This window comes from Lipotes vexillifer, unplaced genomic scaffold (genome assembly GCF_000442215.2).
Source record: "Lipotes vexillifer unplaced genomic scaffold, Lipotes_vexillifer_v1.1 scaffold809, whole genome shotgun sequence".
Lineage (NCBI taxonomy): Eukaryota > Metazoa > Chordata > Mammalia > Artiodactyla > Lipotidae > Lipotes > Lipotes vexillifer.
The window spans coordinates 2,626,470-2,644,477 of NW_006788521.1; the positions used below are offsets into that span (position 1 = coordinate 2,626,470).

At 40.1% G+C, this 18,008-nt stretch overlaps 1 protein-coding gene across 1 annotated transcript in view; it reads right to left on the reverse strand.

Moving 5' to 3' along the window:
• Nucleotides 1-471: 471 nt before the first annotated feature.
• ANP32B (acidic nuclear phosphoprotein 32 family member B) overlaps nt 472-18,008 on the reverse strand; it is a 26,946-nt gene continuing 9,409 nt past the window's right edge. Inside the window, exons 2-7 of the mRNA XM_007461659.1 lie at nt 15,629-15,778; nt 12,308-12,430; nt 6,738-6,927; nt 3,459-3,583; nt 2,132-2,207; nt 472-925 (exon numbers count right to left, since the gene is read on the reverse strand). Of these exons, the coding sequence (XP_007461721.1) occupies nt 858-925; nt 2,132-2,207; nt 3,459-3,583; nt 6,738-6,927; nt 12,308-12,430; nt 15,629-15,778 (732 nt within the window). The 3' untranslated portion in view covers nt 472-857. The remainder of the gene's footprint in view (nt 926-2,131; nt 2,208-3,458; nt 3,584-6,737; nt 6,928-12,307; nt 12,431-15,628; nt 15,779-18,008) is intronic.

Here is an 18,008-nt window from a genome sequence, read left to right on the forward strand (position 1 = left end):
CAGAACCAGAATTCAGATCTCCTGGGACTCAGAGTAAAGCCTTCTCCTTTATACTACCCTCCTTTACTTAATTCATCTTATTTGAATCTAACATTATTTTTACTGGCTTTCAGGGGCTCCAGAGCATTGAATTTCACACATTATTTTTCAAAAGTCTACCTCATTACTCTCAGTCATCAAGAATGAGGATTAGAGTTAAATGCTCAAAGATCCTACATACTTGTGTATTTCCCCTCAACAACCACTAATATAAAAACACCAAAGAAACCAGTTCTTTAGTGTGTTTCAACACAGGCTTACAATCAAAAGTCCTAAATTACAAATGTAAGCATACAACTAAGCTTTACCAAAGAGGAATGTGTTTATTTCACTTAAATTCTTAAAAATACTTTTTTGGCAGTTGTCACATAAAATGTCCTAATGTAAAAAAAATTTCATTAAAAAGAAAAGAAAAGCATGAAAAAACAGACCCAAAATGTTAAGATTTTATTTACAAAGCTCCTTTGTTGTACAGAAAGTAAAAATGCTGTTACAATCTCAGTGTAACTGGCAGCCACAGACCGTTGACTCACCAATCACAGCTATCCACGCTACAGCAAGAGTCTTACACGAAAACCTAACAATGCTTACAATTTTGTTGGGGTGAAGTCCCCAAGCTTGGTGGTGGATTTCCAAGAGGGACTAAGTGGAGGAAGGTGGAATGTCACAGGAACTATTCTTTGGCTCTTTGGGTGGGTGGGTGTCCTGGGGTTTGTATCACAGCTACTTTTTTTTTTTTTTTTTAAACAGCTACCAAATCCGTGTGAGCAGTCCAACCAATACTGAACAGTTCTTTTTTTTGCAGGTTATTTGGGGTCTTAATCATCTTCTCCTTCATCATCTGTTTCTCTCTTCCTCTTTTCACCTTTCCCGCTTTCTTCCTCTTCTGTACAATAATAAAAATTCATTTTGAGACAACTGGAAAGGCATTTACTTTGCCTAATTATTGCTAACAGAGGTAACAACAAAGCATTTTTTAACGGTTGGGAGATAAAAAATGATGTAAGCTTGATCAAATCGACAGGTTGTTAATTAAGAAGTTTTAATTCTAAGAAGCATAAATAGTAGCCACAGAACCAAGAAGGGTAAAATGCACAGCAGCACCTCAAATCACAGCAAAGTTAACTCAGTTTTCTCAAGTTAAGTTGCTGTCTTAACAAATGTTTATTTTTCTTACACTTGTTGGTCACCAAAATCAGACATTAGCATTTATTAAAATAAATAGCAAGGACTCTGGAGCTCCTTAAGCCTATTTCCTCATTTGTAACATGGGGACAATGGCACTGACTCCATAGCGTTATTCTGAGGATTAAATGAAATAGCACAAGTATTCAGCCTAGAACATGGCAAACTCAAACTGTTGCAAGTTTACATTAACTAAAAAGAGATTTCTCAGACTCCTTAAGTATTTGAGACACAGAGACCTACACATCGTTGTTTTTTCAACTAGTAAAAACTCACTGCTACTTTAATGAAATTAGCTAAATCTGCACTAAATTGTGTTCCAAAAAGCTCCCTGAAGGCAGAGACCAGGTCTTAATCATTGCTGTATCCAAAGTAATTTTAGTCCTGTGACTTGCACAGAGAGAAGATGCTGCTGAGAAAGTACGAACCAACAGAAAGCACAGCAACCAACCCAGTACTCTGAAACGTATACAAGCATTAGAATCTACTTTCTAATAAATAAACAGATGTTCCACTGGTTTTGGTTGTGGTGGGGAAAGGAATAACACCAATAAAACTAGAAAGGTGCTATTTATCTACCCTGCAAAGACTACAACCAATTAAGATTTTTTTTTAATGAAAAAATTCCAAACACAGAAATCTCATGCCTAACAGTAACACAAACGATGGGGTCTAAAAACACATGTGGGGACTGAGGCTGGGGCTGCCTATCCTCACACAGGCACTACTAACTGCTGTAGAGCAGGTGGGTGAACCAGTACTCACACACTAATGGGGCTTTACAAGTGCTTCTGAAGACCACCAGGCCCAAAGGCATTTTATTTTCTCAGTGATTTCAAATTCTAAATTAATGGACATTTCCCTTGATCTTTAACTGAGAGGGACCAAAGTGCATGCAGTAACCCACCTTCATCCTCATCCTCATCTTCATCCTCATCGTCTTCATCTTCGTCAACTTCTCCATCATGTCCAAATTCTTCTTCCTAAAGAATGGTAAATAGCATATCATTATTAGATTAATTCTGCCAAGTTAAGGAGTACGAAGAAAAACAAGAACTGTCAATTAAATTTAACAGTTCATTCAAAGAGAAAACTGTAATTTTACTTTTATCTACTTTAATATAGTGAGAACTGCTGGTTTTTCTTAAATTAATGAGCTTAATTAAAATTTTTCTTTAAAAATTGCTTTTCAGGGCTTCCCTGGTGGCGCAGTGGTTGGGGGTCCGCCTGCCGGTGCAGGGGACGCGGGTTCGTGCCCCGGTCTGGGAGGGTCCCACATGCCGCGGAGCGGCTGGGACCGTGAGCCGTGGCCGCTGGGCCTGCGCGTCCGGAGCCTGTGCTCCGCAATGGGAGAGGCCACGGCAGTGAGAGGCCCGCGTACAAAAAAAAAAAAAAAAAAAAATTGCTTTTCAGAAGTAAGCATTAATTAAAGACATATTTAATTAGTATGCAACTTACAATGGGTAACTCCAGAAATAATTTTAAAAACTTCAAAGCATGTTTGGACAAAGACTTCCATATTCCCTTTCTTATAAAAAGCTTCTTTCAGAAACTTAATTTCATTAGACACCTATGAGATTATACAAATGCTCAGCCTTACATTTGTACTAGAAAAGAACATTTTTTTTTTTCTTTTTTTTTTTGATGATGTCTAATTTTCTTGGCCTGTATTCACAAGTCCCCTTTAGGGTCAAAGTCACTCCTTGCTCCTATCCTTCTACGGTATTCAGCTCCTCAGAGATAACTGTTATTACTGCCTGTCCCATAAATTAGACTACCTGCCTCTTTCAGAGCAGGACCACATTTTTCTTCAACTTTTCATCCTCAGCTCTTTAACACAGCAGGTACATAATGCATTTACTGCATTAAGCTGGATATACAAGAAGTTCAGACTTAGTAAACATACCCTTCACTTCAGTACAACAAAGGGGAGGACATCCCATCAGTTCTCAGTTTCCAGTTTTCTCACCGTACTGAATGAATACTCAACTTGCTGCTGCCTCCCAAAGTTAAAGGGTCAAAACTTACTCTGCAGAGCCAAGCACTGCCTAGTTAGCATTCAGTATGTATTCTATTCAGTATTTACTAAAAGGGGGACAAGAGTTAAATTAATGAGATTGCCATTAGTCTATTTACAAGCATACTAATTTCTTCAGAAGACTTTTCTTTTTTAAACAATCCACACTTTTATTTCAATTACAAATGGGAAGCAGGGCAGCAAGAGGTGCACTGACCTCCCCACTGACTTCATCTTCATCTTCCTCCCCTTCTACATCTTCGTCTTCATCTTCATCCTCTTCATCATCAAACTCTTCTTCCTCACCATCCTCATCCTCCTCCTTGTCCTCATCTTCTCCTTCTGAAAACCGTCCAAAAGGAATACATCAAATACCCTGTGTGTCTCACAAGGTACACCTACTCAGGTGGTGGGGAGCTTTGGGTTGGTCCACAGGACAAATGCTGGGCCACACCAATGTCAGGGAAAACCACGAACCACAGTCACCTCCTTTCTTGCAAGTTGCTGAGGCTCAGTCCCTTTGACCTGAGCCCCATAAAATCCAGAGGCCAGGAGTCCTGGCAGACCAAGTGTACACTACAATACTTACCAATGAAATGATACAAAGCCTAGGATTTGCTTCAAAATAAGGAAGGTGAGAAGTGGGTAGGAGTGTGTGTGTGTGTGTGTGTGTAAAATAATATCAGGCGTGAACAGATCACGGCTGAAACTCAGTAATGGGAACATGAAAGTTAAAGTTAGTTTTACTGTTATTTCTACCTTTGTCTATGTCTGAAATTCTCCATAGTAAAAAGTCACACACACACACACAAAACAAAAAAGACCCACCACCCTCCTCTGCGGTAAGGGTACCACCACAAACCAGCTGTGCAAATCAGGAACCTGGGAAACACCCATAATAACCCCATGATGGGGATGGGGGTGGGGGCAGTGGTGGTAGCCAGGCAGGCTGAAAGGCACCTGTGTCCTGTGTTTCTACTCCATTTGGTGCAGGCCTCTCATCAACTAGTTCTTACCTCTCCAGGTCCTGGATCTCGCTGTGCTTTCTCCTGCCTCCGGACCCCACATGCTCTTCCCTTTCTTTTCTGTGTGGCTAACACTGGCTCAACCTTTGAGTCTCAGTTAAACATCACTTCCTCAGGTCAACTTGCCAGAGCCCCAGTCTCAGCTCCTATGCTCTCACACACCTGGTGCTTCTCCATTACCACACGTTTTGCTCACTTGTGATTAGTTATTTAGTTATGATTACTTAACATTTCTCTTCTTAGTAGACAGTAAGCTCCAAGGGACAGGAACCATGTTTGTTTTTTCTTAAAACTATTTTTAGATAGTTTTAAAAGCCTGGCACATAGGAAATTCTCAAATACTTGTTGCCTGACTGATCTTGCTCTCAAGAACTGCCTTCCACTCTCCAAGGAATTTTCTTTACAGGCTCCTGCACATGGGTGGCTGCTCAACCCATTTAAGGTGGACTTAAATATGGACAACCAGACTGGTTTTTAAGAAAAACTGAGAACAAGCAATGAAGGGACTAAGTGATGTAAACATTTGGAACAACATGAAACATCCTATTCAGCGTCCACTTTACCATCTAACATCCCATCTCTTTTTGCCTTGTCTCAAACCTGCTGCAAAACCAAACTGTAAAATGCTTCCAGAGTACTCTCCCACTAATTGCAACCAAGGTGCCTGATGATGTTCTCCCCTTTTCTTAAACCATTTCTGTCTTATAAACTGTCATCTTTAAAGAGATATTGAAAATAACGCTTCAAATACAGTAATGCTGCAAATTCTAGCAACATCAGGAATGCTAGAAGAATAAGTTTTCTTCATGCTGATCGATGTGATCACTCATAGCTCTGCTTCCTCTAAGCCACTCAGGTGAGAAACCTTTTATCCCTAAGAGTGACTCAGAGTAAACAAGTCACTGTGCAAGGAAAGCACAAGCTAATCAGGAGGGATAGTTTGGGTAGAAAATATACAAAGATTCTTAAAGATAACAGGATGGGGCTTCCCTGGTGGTGCAGTGGGTGGGAGTCAGCCTGCTGATGCAGGGGATACGGGTTCGTGCCCCGGTCCGGGAGGATCCCACATGCCACGGAGCAGCTAGGCCCGTGAGCCATGGCTGCTGAGCCTGCGCGTCCGGAGCCTGTGCTCCGCAATGGGAGAGGCCACAGCAGTGAGAGGCCCACGTACCGCAAAAAAAAAAAAAAAAAAAAAAAAAGATAATAGGATGTAAAAAACCTTGATCAAATGTCAAAAATACGGGCTTTCCTGGTGGCTCAGTGGTTAAGAATCTGCCTGCCAACGCAGGGCACAAGGGTTAGAGCCCTGGTCCGGGAGGATCCCACATGCCACGGAGCAGCTGGGCCCATGCGCCACAGCTGCTGAGCCTGCGTGCCTAGAGCCCGTGGTCCACAACGAGGGAGGCCACCGCAATGGGAGGCCCGTGCTCCACGGCGAAGAGTGGCCCCCGCTCACCTCAACTAGAGAGAGCCCATGAGCAGCAATGAAGACCCAATGCAGCCAAAAATAAATAAATAAATAAATTTATATATTAAAAAAAGAGCCAAAAATAAAAAGTATATTCTAATTCCATGTTATAGCTAGAAATTATTTCCTTTATTAATGAAAAATGGAATCCAACACATAGTGCTTTCAAATCATTACCTTTTAAAACTCTATAGTCATATATCAAAGCAGGAAAGATATTTATATTTGAATGTAAAAACCATGTACGAAGTACCTACCAACTGCTAGGCCCTGTGAATAAAGAGATAAGAAGATAATCATAGGGACTTCCCTGGTGGTCCAGTGGTTAAGAACCCGCCTTCCAATGTGGGGGACGAGGGTTCGATCCCTGGTCGGGGAACTAAGATCCCACGTGCCGCGGGACAACTAAGCCACAGCTAGAGAGCTGGCATGCCGCAACGAAAAGATCCTGCGTGCCGCAACTAAGAGCCGACGCAGCTAAATAAATTAACTAATTTTTTTAAAAAAGAAGGTAATCATAGCATAGTTGGAAGGGACAAGAATGGCAGAGTGACAAGTGCTACGAAAGAGGTAAGCGAGGGGATGCTCTGGCCCATACAAGGACCTAGGTCTCCAGCATCATAAAATGCTTCCCAGAAGTGTTGACAAAGCTGAGTTGGTAAGGATAAGTTGGCAGTAGCCAAGAACGGGAAACAGCTAGGAGAAAGGCAGGAGACCTGAGGCAATGGTCCTTTTAGTAAACCATGAACCACAAGTACTTCAAAAAATGGACTGAAGCAGTCTATGATCTCTAGGCTCCAAATTCAAGACTAATTAGCTAACAAACCATTTTCTATTTTGATCATTTGAAGACTTCAATGCCCTAAGAGTTTCAAATTTAACAGAATGCCTACATGCATGGATATAAATTATTTTTCTCAATAGCAAGAGCATTCAGTGGCCTAATCAGGACCTTTGGAAAGCAGAAATTAAGTTCACTGCATGTTGCTTTGTGCCAACTCACCTTCATCGTCCTCTTCTTCATCCACACCATCCACCTCGGCATCTGAGTCAGGGGCTTCACGATCCTCTCGGTCATAGCCATCCAGGTAGGTCAGCTGGGGAAGGAGCTTGAAGACACTCTCTCGGTAGTCATTCAGGTTCGTAACCTCACAGTTAAACAGATCCAGGCTTTTCAGACATTCCAACTTTTTCTGAGGAAAAGGATCAAGAAACATACCTACTAAACCAAAGGAACACAGGCAACAAAACCCATCTCCTAAAGAGGTAAAATTCTAGGCTCTGAATTCAATTAGCTGCTACCTACTCAGCCTTGTACATAGGAAAACATTTCAAGTCCTTTGCAACCTTTATATTAGGTCACTAGATTTTTAATTAGTCCTTCCCTTCTACTTCTATCCTCTCAGAGAACTGTTTTCTTTTGGCAGTATGAATAGTCTTAAGAAATATGAATTTGAAAAATTTATTAAAACTGGACCTTTTTACAATATGAGACAAAACAGAGACTAACAAATTTGGTTCAAAACTAGGTTTTAATGTTGAGTAATCAAATGACCAATAAGAACTTGCTGGGTTATCAAGCAGTCAGTCTTCAGTGCTCTGGGGTGGTAGAATAGGAAGGGAAAAAAATTTTTCAATGAAATCTATCAACATCAAGATCCTTGACGTTTCTACTTGGGGACATAGATGGGAAACACTCGAGAACAGGACCTAGTAAAGCACAAAGTGTGGTGATGCAGATATTTTCTGGGAAGACAGGAGTCAGTGCAAGCTGGGGGAAAAGAAGGGGGACTCAGAGTTGAAACTTCACAAGTAGAGAAACTTCACACTCTTTTCTTCTTTTTTAATTTTGGGGGAAAAGATTGACACTATTACCAGAACTTTCTGAAGTAAAATTCTTCTGATTTTACCATACCTTGAAGTTTTGTTGTAATACCTCTTTGTTCGAAACCTCAGTTTCATCTATCTAAAACAGTTAAGATCTAAAAACTTGGCCCAAGAAGTTTTCTGAGCAGCCAAAGCGAATAGGAAAATGTCCACGTATTCTACTCAGATCTTCATTTGTTAATACATCAGTGTACTAGTATTTCAATACCAGGTCTATTAAGTTTTGATTAAGGGTGAATTAAGAGATTGGGAGGGCAGAGTTAGTATTACAGGCAAGTAAGGAGACAGCAACAGAAAGCGACAACAGACCCTCATAGGGAGCAGAAGAGGGGGGCCAACCGATCAAGAGTAAAACACAAAATGTGAAGTACTGTGAGGCCTGGTGCCTTTCAAAATAGGGGCTTGGGGGGCATATGGGTATACGGCTTCATAAATTTTTAATGGTTCTGAGTCAAGAGAAAAGTTTGCCATTCTCTAAAAAACTACCGAGAGGATCTCTGTATGAAGCAAGTTGCAAAAAAATAAATGTTGATGTTTAAAGACTTCGATGCTTTATTGGGAGATCTATTTCAACATTCACAAGGACCTGGGAAGAAACAAAGATGAAACAAAACGTTGTCTGCAGGACTTGAGGTGTCTGTGTAGTTCTTGGGAGTTACAAAATCATTTGAAAATCTGTGCTCTAAAGCAGGCCTTGGCAAATGACAGCTGGCTGGCCCACTCCGGCCTGCCTCCCGTAGTTGTAAACCAAGTTTTATTGGAACACAGCCACACTCACTTGTTTATGTATTATGTATGGCTTCTTTTATGCTACAATGGCAAAGTGGAGTAGTTGTGACAGAGACTGCATGGCCTACAAAGCCTAGAAGATCTATTATCTGGTCCTTTAGAGGAAGGGGTTGATGATCCCTGCACTCACAAATCTTCGTCTTCCTGATCAAAGAGGTTCCCACACTGGTTTTATTCTCACTGAACAGCCCTTGGGAACATGGAGCCAAGCATGGAACACAGAACAGTGTTACAGCAACAGACAAATGCACTCCTCAAAACACCAAGGTACAGTGATTCAAGAGTTTTGTGGATCCAATAATGTGCTTATGTAAGTCAGTACACTGAGGTCTTAAGAAAGCTGTCCCCAGCCCTTCTGATCATCGGGAGAACTGCTTTTCTGTCATGTAGCTTTCAGATTAGCTTCCCTACTGGACAGCCCCTGACCCCCCAGAAGCCCAGGTATGACTTCTTGACAAAGAGGAAAAAAAATGCTGAAATACCACCCCAGACAACTGTAGAACTCTTTTCTCTTCCCAGAAAGGTTGACTCTATACCAGCTAAGATAGAACCACGAATATATTTAGGCAGCTTTCCCAGAGGCTCAGTATAAATTCTTCACTCAAAGGAATGAGCCATTTACTGTTCAACATTATTTCCTAGGAATGGATGTGCAAAAATACATACAACTCCAGATCTTTAATGCTCAACAGTGCCCCAAGCCCGTTTTCTAATTCTATCAACTAGCCTAGTACACAGGGCCTCCAAGGCTTTCCTGTTTCTGCAACTCTGAATCTGTGACATTTTTTGCTACTTCTTCAGAAAGGACCCATTATAAATAATTCGGACATGCCACACAGTGTGCTAGAAAACAAAGTGAAAGCAAATAAACAACAAAACCCCCAATAATGTAGGACTCTAGAACTGTTTAAAGCAGTAAAATTGTGCTTTAAGGCCCAAAATACACTACACACAGATTATTCAGGATCCCACTGTAATGTGTAAATACTGCTTAAAACAACAACAACAACAAAAACCCCACAACTCTACCATTTCAGAAATTTGGCCTAAAACTAATAGGCTAGCCATAATAAACATTAAACATTTTATTAACAATAATTTTGCTTGCCTTCTTAGAATTTAGAAGGGCTTTGGGGGATGGTTTGGATGGCCCAGGTCTCTTAAAAAAGGTGTCCAAGGAAGTTTGAATTGATGCCTTCTTTGTCTCTCGATTAATGTCCCTGTAGTAAGCAGAGGCATTCACAATCATTGCATTGACTGTAAGAACTGGGCTCAACGTAGACGGAGTTCAAAATGTATGTGGTTGATGAGGATGAGGATGGTGTTTTCCCCACTGAAGAATACTTTCAGAAGTCAAAATGGACCCAACATTCCCCCCCTTCACCTTCTCCTACAGTTTTATTTATCCTGAAGTTATAACGTCAGGAGACCCACCTAGCACCCCCAGTAATCTGAATAGAAAGTTCAGGAGAATGGCAGGAGCTCAGCCTTTCCCAGACAGCCCTGGGTGTGTGGCACTGTGGCTCTGTCACTCCCTAGCCAAGTGTGTGACTCTGGACAAGGGATTCAGCCTCTCCTAAGCCTCAGCTTCCTCATGTGTAAAATGAGGGCCATGCTATTTCTATCCATTTTATAGAAATGTTGAGGATTACTAATGGGATAACATACATAAAGCAACCACTACAGTGTATGGTACATAGCAGATCCTCCAAAAATGGTAAATATTATAATGATTATTTTTCTCATACTTCATTGCCCCAGGGGATTGAGACTTTCATAGCCACCAAAGGGCCCTAATAAATCACTGACCAGGTCAGGAACAACTCCCACACAATGTCTGCTTCTGCTCTGCCTCTGAATGCTAGGACACTGACAAAAGCTTCTGATGAAACATCAAAGAAGACTAAGGCTGCCAGGAGAATTAGGCAATGGCCAGTGATTTAGCATGGAAAGGTACTGCCTGGTACTCTGTTCTAGAGAGAAGGGGTTCCTGTGCTTACAATGACCCTAAATTGAGAGCCTGTCATTAACACAAACAATAAAGGCTTAGAGTGCCCTATGGGACTGGGAGAACATCAGCACTTAATTTAGTGCTCCTTTTGGAACTCCCAGCTTAGATCAATTTGGGTATGGAATAAATTTATAGGTTAAAAAGAGAAGAACAGGTCCCAAGGGCAGTGGAAAGAATGATGGACTTGGATTCGAATCCCTACTCGCCATTTATCCTGCAGCTGCTGAGTAATTAAACTTGGTTTTCTCATTTCTAAAAGGAGGACATTCCCTCTTCTTTGCATTACATGAGAATACACGGGCAAATGTTAACATCCTTGAATAAAGCAAACTGCAATAAATGTTTGCTTAAACATTGGAAATGGGGATTGATTTGGAGGAAAACAGAACTAGTGAAAAAGTAGGGAGCCCAAGTATCTGAGTGAACTGGTAACAGAAAAAAGGGGACAAAATTCATGGAGCAAAGGTGAACAGGCTCGAAACATTTATGAGAAATGAGCTAAATGTGGTCTACTTAATGAAACGTAAAAACAAAGGGACTCGGTAAACAGTGACTAAATCTACATTGGAACAGACCCTCAATTACTATCAGGAGGGAAAAGACCCTATAGTTTTAGCAGGAAATCCTCTTTATTAAAAGTCATAATTTAACTCTATCTTCTCTTGAAATATCAACAGCACATTCTGTACAAATGATATGAAGTGCAAATATTTTAATATATTGTGATATCAGAAAAGATAGAGATAGCAGAAGGATGCCTTATCCTCTTGGGTTCTGCTCTGCTGGATCCTGAAAGACAGCTCCTATCTGCTGTATAGCCCCTCTCCCAATTAATGTTTGCAAGGTAAGTCAGATGGAAATACTGACTTTATGTACAACAGAAAAAAAAAAAAAAAAAAAAAAAAAAAAAAACCCAGAAAGCTGCCACAAACTTCTTTGGGTGATATGAAACAAGTTTGAGTTTCATTAGCCTTATTAAAATAGAATTCTACTTCTATGAATAGAATCTCATATTTGGGGAAAAAAGTCATTTAAGAATCTTGAATTGTTGAATGGAATAGGAATTTCCAGGTGGCAGCCAAAGAGAACAGGCTGTGGGGCTACCCGCTACCCTGCGTTAACCCCTGCCTCCAGAAGCTCTTTTCTGGTCACTACAAGTTCCACTAGACTGGACCCCCATTAACACAGCTTCCCAACTTACAAAGCAAAATAAGTGCATTACCTTATTTTATTCTCAGAACTCCTAAGTGAGGTAAGTTAGGCAGGGATTATTATCCTTCCTGCTTCTTATAAGTGAGGAAACTGAGGCCCAGAGAGAAGAAGCAATTTGCCCAAGGTCACACAGCAAGTCTATAACCCAACTGGCATTTAACTTTCCATAGCTTATCCCAGTATGTAAGACTGAGGAGAATCTGGGGGTTCCCATGCAAAACTTTAGGCAACAGTGATCCAGCTACAACACAAGATCATGAATTAAAAGACCTAAAACTCATCGGAGCTGCCCTTGGCCTGTTCCATCTACAGATCAGATATGTCACCCAATATAAACAGCCTTTTCTGTAAAAGTCTGGTCAGTCTGGGGAAACAATTTTAAGATAAATGTTTAAGGCTATAGTTAATATATGACATTTAAAAAGGACAAAAAAGAAAAGAATTCCCCTTTGAAGGAAGCTACCACAATAATAAGGGAGGGAGAGCAAAGTCACAGGAACACGTATAACTAAAGAGGCCCTGATTCCTTAAAACTGACTCTTTCTATAAGAAGTACTATAAAAAAACCACCATTTTCTCAGTCAATTATTATTCCAATTATTTCCCTCACAATAAAGAAATATGAAAATGAAAATGACCAATAAGTCCTGGTTTTCAAATTCTTGATTACTTACCAAAGGTTCCAGGGTGCTGATATCTTTCAGTTTATTTCCACTTAAGTTTAGATGTGTAAGATTTGGAAGTTTTTCTGCTAACATATCCAGACCTCCAAAGATTCTATTGTCACTGAGCTCAAGCTGTTAAGAGAAAATGCACACAGCACACAAATACACACAGAGAAACACATATCATTAAAGTGTTATAAATAACGAATAGTTCTCAAACACCAAGATCAAATGATCTCTATTTTTATTAGGGCAGGTGTGCTCATTTTGTTTGATTAAACCCAAATAAGTAGTTTACAGATCCCAGGAACACTTCTGGGAAGGAGAGACATGTTAGGATTAGAAGAGTTGTATTTTCTTAACCAGCTGCTAATTTTAACAGTTTGCTGGCCCCTAACATCAGCAAATACATTTTCTAACCTAAAAAGTGGGTCAAAGCAAATGAGAATTCTTTGAGAATTTGTAATACTCTATACCTGCCAGGAAGGGTAAATGGTCTGTGCATTCTGAGCAGCTATTCTGTGTGCCAAGCAAAGCTCACAATGCCCACTTGAAACCTAATCTGGTTCTGTTCAGTGTTGGCTCACCATGGAGTTCTACATCTGGAAGCCACCAGGGAATGTTGCTCTGAAGGCTACAGGAATGGTACAAGCCCTTAAAGAAGCTCCATGACTTTGGAAAAAGGGACTGGGGCAACAGCTTCAGGGCTGACGAAACCAACTCCCCAGAGGACACTTCTTGCACAAACCTGGCACTAGCCTTTGTAAGAACCCACTCTAATTTCTTAGCTGCAGGTCAAGTAGCATAGCAAGTGGTGTGCCAATGAAGGAACGAGCCTTCACCAAGGAATATTGGACCCTTAGAGTGAAAGAAATTGGAGCCAGGAAAAATAAGATGGTCAAGAGCATCTAATTCAAACTCTTCATTTTGCAGATGAAGAAAACTAAAGCCAGACAGCTAGTTTCAATTCTCTTTTAACTGCCAACAACAATGGTAACTGTATCTAACCCTTACATAGTACTTCAGGCACTGTTCAAAGCACTAGAAATCCATGAACTCATTTGATCTCACAATCACCCTATGGGGTAGGAAGAATTATTACCCCCATTTACAGATGACAAAAATGAACTATGAAGAGACTACGTAAGTGCCCACAGATCACACAGCTGTTACATCGGTGAACCTATGGTTTGAAGCCAGGCAGGCTAGCTTCAATGTGCTCCCCACTGTGCTATGTACCTAGAACAGCATGACAACGTATGCAATTTAGTCTGGCATGCAATGAAATGAAGTACATGATGCAGAATAGAGGAACTTTTAAAAATTTAAATATTCGTTGAAAGAATGAGTTTAAAAAACAGTAAGTCTGCTGCTTTGGTGTTATTAAGCATTTCGGAAGAGAAAAAAGCAACATTTCAATACATTTTTTTCCTTCTGATGGGACAGTGCAGTAAAATATCTAAAATTTCTCTTGGTTGGTTATAATTTTGACATATGTAGTATTCACATCCTTTCAACATGAGTATCTTAGGGAGTAGAGATAACAAGGCAATCTGCCAAAGCATTTAGTGGCATATTTATTTTGAAATGAAATCAATGTGTAAATTTAGGAAACCTGCGACATTTATACACCAAAATTTCTTTCAGAACCTGTTTCTTGTTAAAAAAAAAAACAATCTGTGCTCTAGGGCAGGAAGAAAATCAGCTGTGAGAACACGCAATGTGCCTTTAAGTTTGGTTTACAGATATCTCTATTCCTCCCTCTCTGACCCTACAAGGTAAGTGATTAATAGGACTTCAGAAGGATTTGATACACTGATACACTGTTCCCTGATACACTGACTTTCTGAATAAGTGTGATAGTACACAGACCATGGTAATTCAGGAAAATGTACCAGGATGCTAGGAATGCAGAACAGAACACAAAACACATACTAGGGACCTGCTAGCATCAAGTTTATGTAGATACAGGCTAAAAAGCCATCAGTTTTTTATGGGCTTATCAGAGCTTCCAATGTCACAATAACCTATGCAAACATAAAAGGATTACACTTGAACCTCTAAAGGAAATGACTGTCAGAAAAAAGAAAAAAATTTACAAATTTAAACATAACAGAATTCTTTCTGACAGGAGGGTTGCCCTGAAACTCATGAGGACTTCCTGAGCATTTATTACCTAAAAAAGGCAAATAAGTAAAAAGCACTTCTGGATTTTAATTCATGTACTTAATCAGAAAACAAGTCCCTCTCAGAATTCAAGCAAGGAAGCTACAGGAACAGCCTACTTGTCCTCTGCCTCAATTTGATTTCAGTTTTCTATGTGTATCTTTTTTAGATGAAGGTTCAACTTAAACTCCCTAATAAAGAGATTAGGTAAACAGTGGAGAATTCTGCAACACTGCCATGACCACAAACATTTTTGTATGTAATGGAAAAGATATTGGATTAGCAAATAGGAAGATATGGGTTCTAGCTTTGGTTCCAGTACTAACCACTTCTGTGGGTGGCTTTAGGCAAATTACTGTACCTTTCTGGGTCTACTGCTGTGCCTGTAAAACAAGGCTAGAAGATCTAAGTTTCTTCCAGTTCTGACAATCTGGGGCTTTGTGACAGGGCAACGTGCAAGGACATGAAAAAAAACATTTTTCTTGAGGTTTTTTTGTTTGTTGTTTTTTTTTGGGGGGGGGTTATTAGGGGGGATAGCGATTGGTTTATAATTAGACCAATAAAGCCCTAACAATGGGCCGTCAACTAGGATAGGGAAGTACAGCAGTTTTGTTAAAAGGAACTCTTGCAGTCAATCACAACACATTTTAAACTTCCTAGTCATTAAGAATTACATAATGGGTTTGAAATAACATAGACTACAAATTTGAAATGTCTATACTTCAATTCTCCCTTAATCAACATAAAACACGAAGAATGGGAGGCACCTGTGGTTCCTAAACCAGAGCATACTAAGAACAATGAGTTAACATCATAGCAACAGATTCATAACAAGTAATAAATTATTCACAAAATAATTATTCTTCATAACTACTATTTATTCAGCACCCAACATGCATTATTTCCAAACATCACAGCAATTCTGCAAGGTCAGGTGGTATCACAAGTTTACAGATGAGGAAACTGAGTCTTAGAGAGATTAAGTAACCTGAGGAAGATTTACCCATCAGGGAAATGTTAGAGCTGGAATTCAATCCCAGATCTGCCCAGTTCCAAAGGCCATATGCTTTCTGCTACACTAAATGCTTCCTTACAGATAGAATCATATATTTTTCCCTTCCGCAGGATGGTTCTCTCTTCTACTGTTAAAGAAAAAGCACTTACCTTTTTCAATTTAGGTAGTTTGGGGAGATTTGAAACTGAAATCAAGCCTACATTTATTAAACTGAGGAACTCTAAGTTCACAAATTCAGCTGTTAGGCCCTCAATTTTCCCATCATTTGATTTGCAATTGTCCAGGACAAGTTCTCGAACCTGTGGGTGACAAAGTGGGGAAGAAAAGCTTTAAAAAACATGCAGAAAACAAAAAACAATGCAAAAACTCCAACCATAAATACCCACCAAACCACCCACATACAGTGGCAGCCTCAACTTAGACCTAGGTCACAGTTATAAATAAATGAAAAATGATTAAGCCTTTAGTAACAATATTCTAATAGATATCAAGGGTGGAATGTCACACCATGATACAAATAAAGATTTAAACTCTTTACTTTCCAGAGACAGAAACTACAGTTCTTACGAGATAAGTGAAGAAATGTTATCCCCCTTATTCCTTTTCCCAAGTCTCTTCTGCAAGGGGCAGCTTTAACTACAAATGCGGAGTGAAGATACCCCCCCACAACCCCTGCAACCCCTTTAGGCCGAGTCTTCCTCAAGGCCCAGGAGACTGACACAAGGAAAAGAGGAAAGCTTCACTCTTCCCATCAAGGTCACTAAGAGATTGTGGCTACAGGTTTCTGGACTATACGTTTCTACTTTTGGTCTTATTAATCTTTACTAAGATTATTCTGACACTAGGAAAAGATCAAGATGCAAGAGGCCTTAATTCAAAACAAAGATCATTTTGTGTTACATGTAAGAAAGTATTTCTAAGGGAGAGAACTGTTAGACATTAGGTTCTTTTTTCAAGCAACAAAATCTCCTTATTTGGAGGTCCTGAAATTCAGAATTCAAATCCATCCAAAGGTATCACATCTGAAGACTGTGAATACTGATTATTTAATAAAGTCTACTGTGTGAATATCTACCATGATAATCCCTACTGCCATTCTTGCTCTGTGGCTGACTCTGAAACTTGCAAGTTTTAAACACGTTTTGATAAATTTACACTGATGCAAATTAGTTTTAACTGCCAAAGGCATTCTTGCAGTGAATCTAACACGTTTAATAGCATTAATCAAGCATGTATGAGGAGATGCTGAAAGTTCTAAAATGAAAATAGGGGCTAGTATTATCTTCATTCTCTCATACAAAATCCAAGGATACTACTCTAGCAATTGCTAACATTTATGGAGAATTTACTCATTTTTCTTTGTACCACCATACCCTTCACTCAGTTACAGAGAAGGAAACTGATTTAGAGAGTCAGTGACACCCACAACACCACAACTTCTTGCTCGCTTCTTCACTACTTCTTATTACTCTACTCCCTCTTCAGAGGCCTTGCTTTCAGGATGCATATAGGCCCATTATTCCTTTCGTTTCTTTCTTCCCTTCCTTCCACTTTTCTCTAGCTACCTCGGACATTCTTTCCTCTTCTGATGAAAATTAGCACATCTGAAAACTTAAGGTAGACTGAGGAGAGCTGGGCTCCAGAGACAGATGCTTAGGGTTGAATTCTAGCTTTGCCACTCACAACTTGTGTGACCTTAGGCAAGTCACTTAACCTATCTGTGTCTCAGTTTCCTCATCTGTAAAGTAGAACTGTTATAGAAAGTAGTGCTTGGGGCATAGTGAATACTGAGAAAGTAACCTCTGGGAAAGGGTGCAGGAGAATGACAAAGACCTTTGCTATTTACTTTATTCCTATCTGTACTGTTTTCTACAAGCACGTATTTCTTTTGTATTAAAAAAAAAAAAAAAGTAGGAGGACTTCCCTTGGTGGCACAGTGGTTGGGAATCCGCCTGCCAATGCAGGGGACACGGGTTCGATCCCTGGTCCGGGAAGATCCCACATGCCACGGAGCAACTAAGCCCATTCGCCACAACTACTGAGCCTGCGTGCCACAACTACTGAAGCCCACGCGTCTAGAGTCCGTGCCCCGCAACCAAAGAAGCCACCGCAATGGTAAGCCCGCACACTGCAACAAAGAGTAGCCCCCATTGCCGCAACTAGAGAAAGCCCAGGCGCAGCAACAAAGACCCAACACAGCCAAAAATAAATAAATAAATAATAAATACATTTATTTAAAAAAGTAAAACCAGCAAATCATTAAAAAAAAAAAAGGTCAACTGTAATCATCCACCAACCTAAGTAGTATACTGCAATACAACTAAATGTTTCTATTTGATTTGGGGGGTTTTCTATGACTATATCTGACAGAATCCAAAAACATTATACAGAATGACACCAATATGCCAAAAGCCAAGTAAGGAGGAATTTAGATAGCCATTTTGCCTCCCAGCCCATGGGTGTACCTCTTGGACATTTCTCTCAACTGGTAAAATTCTGCTTTAACTAGAGTCATCAAAGAGTTAGAAC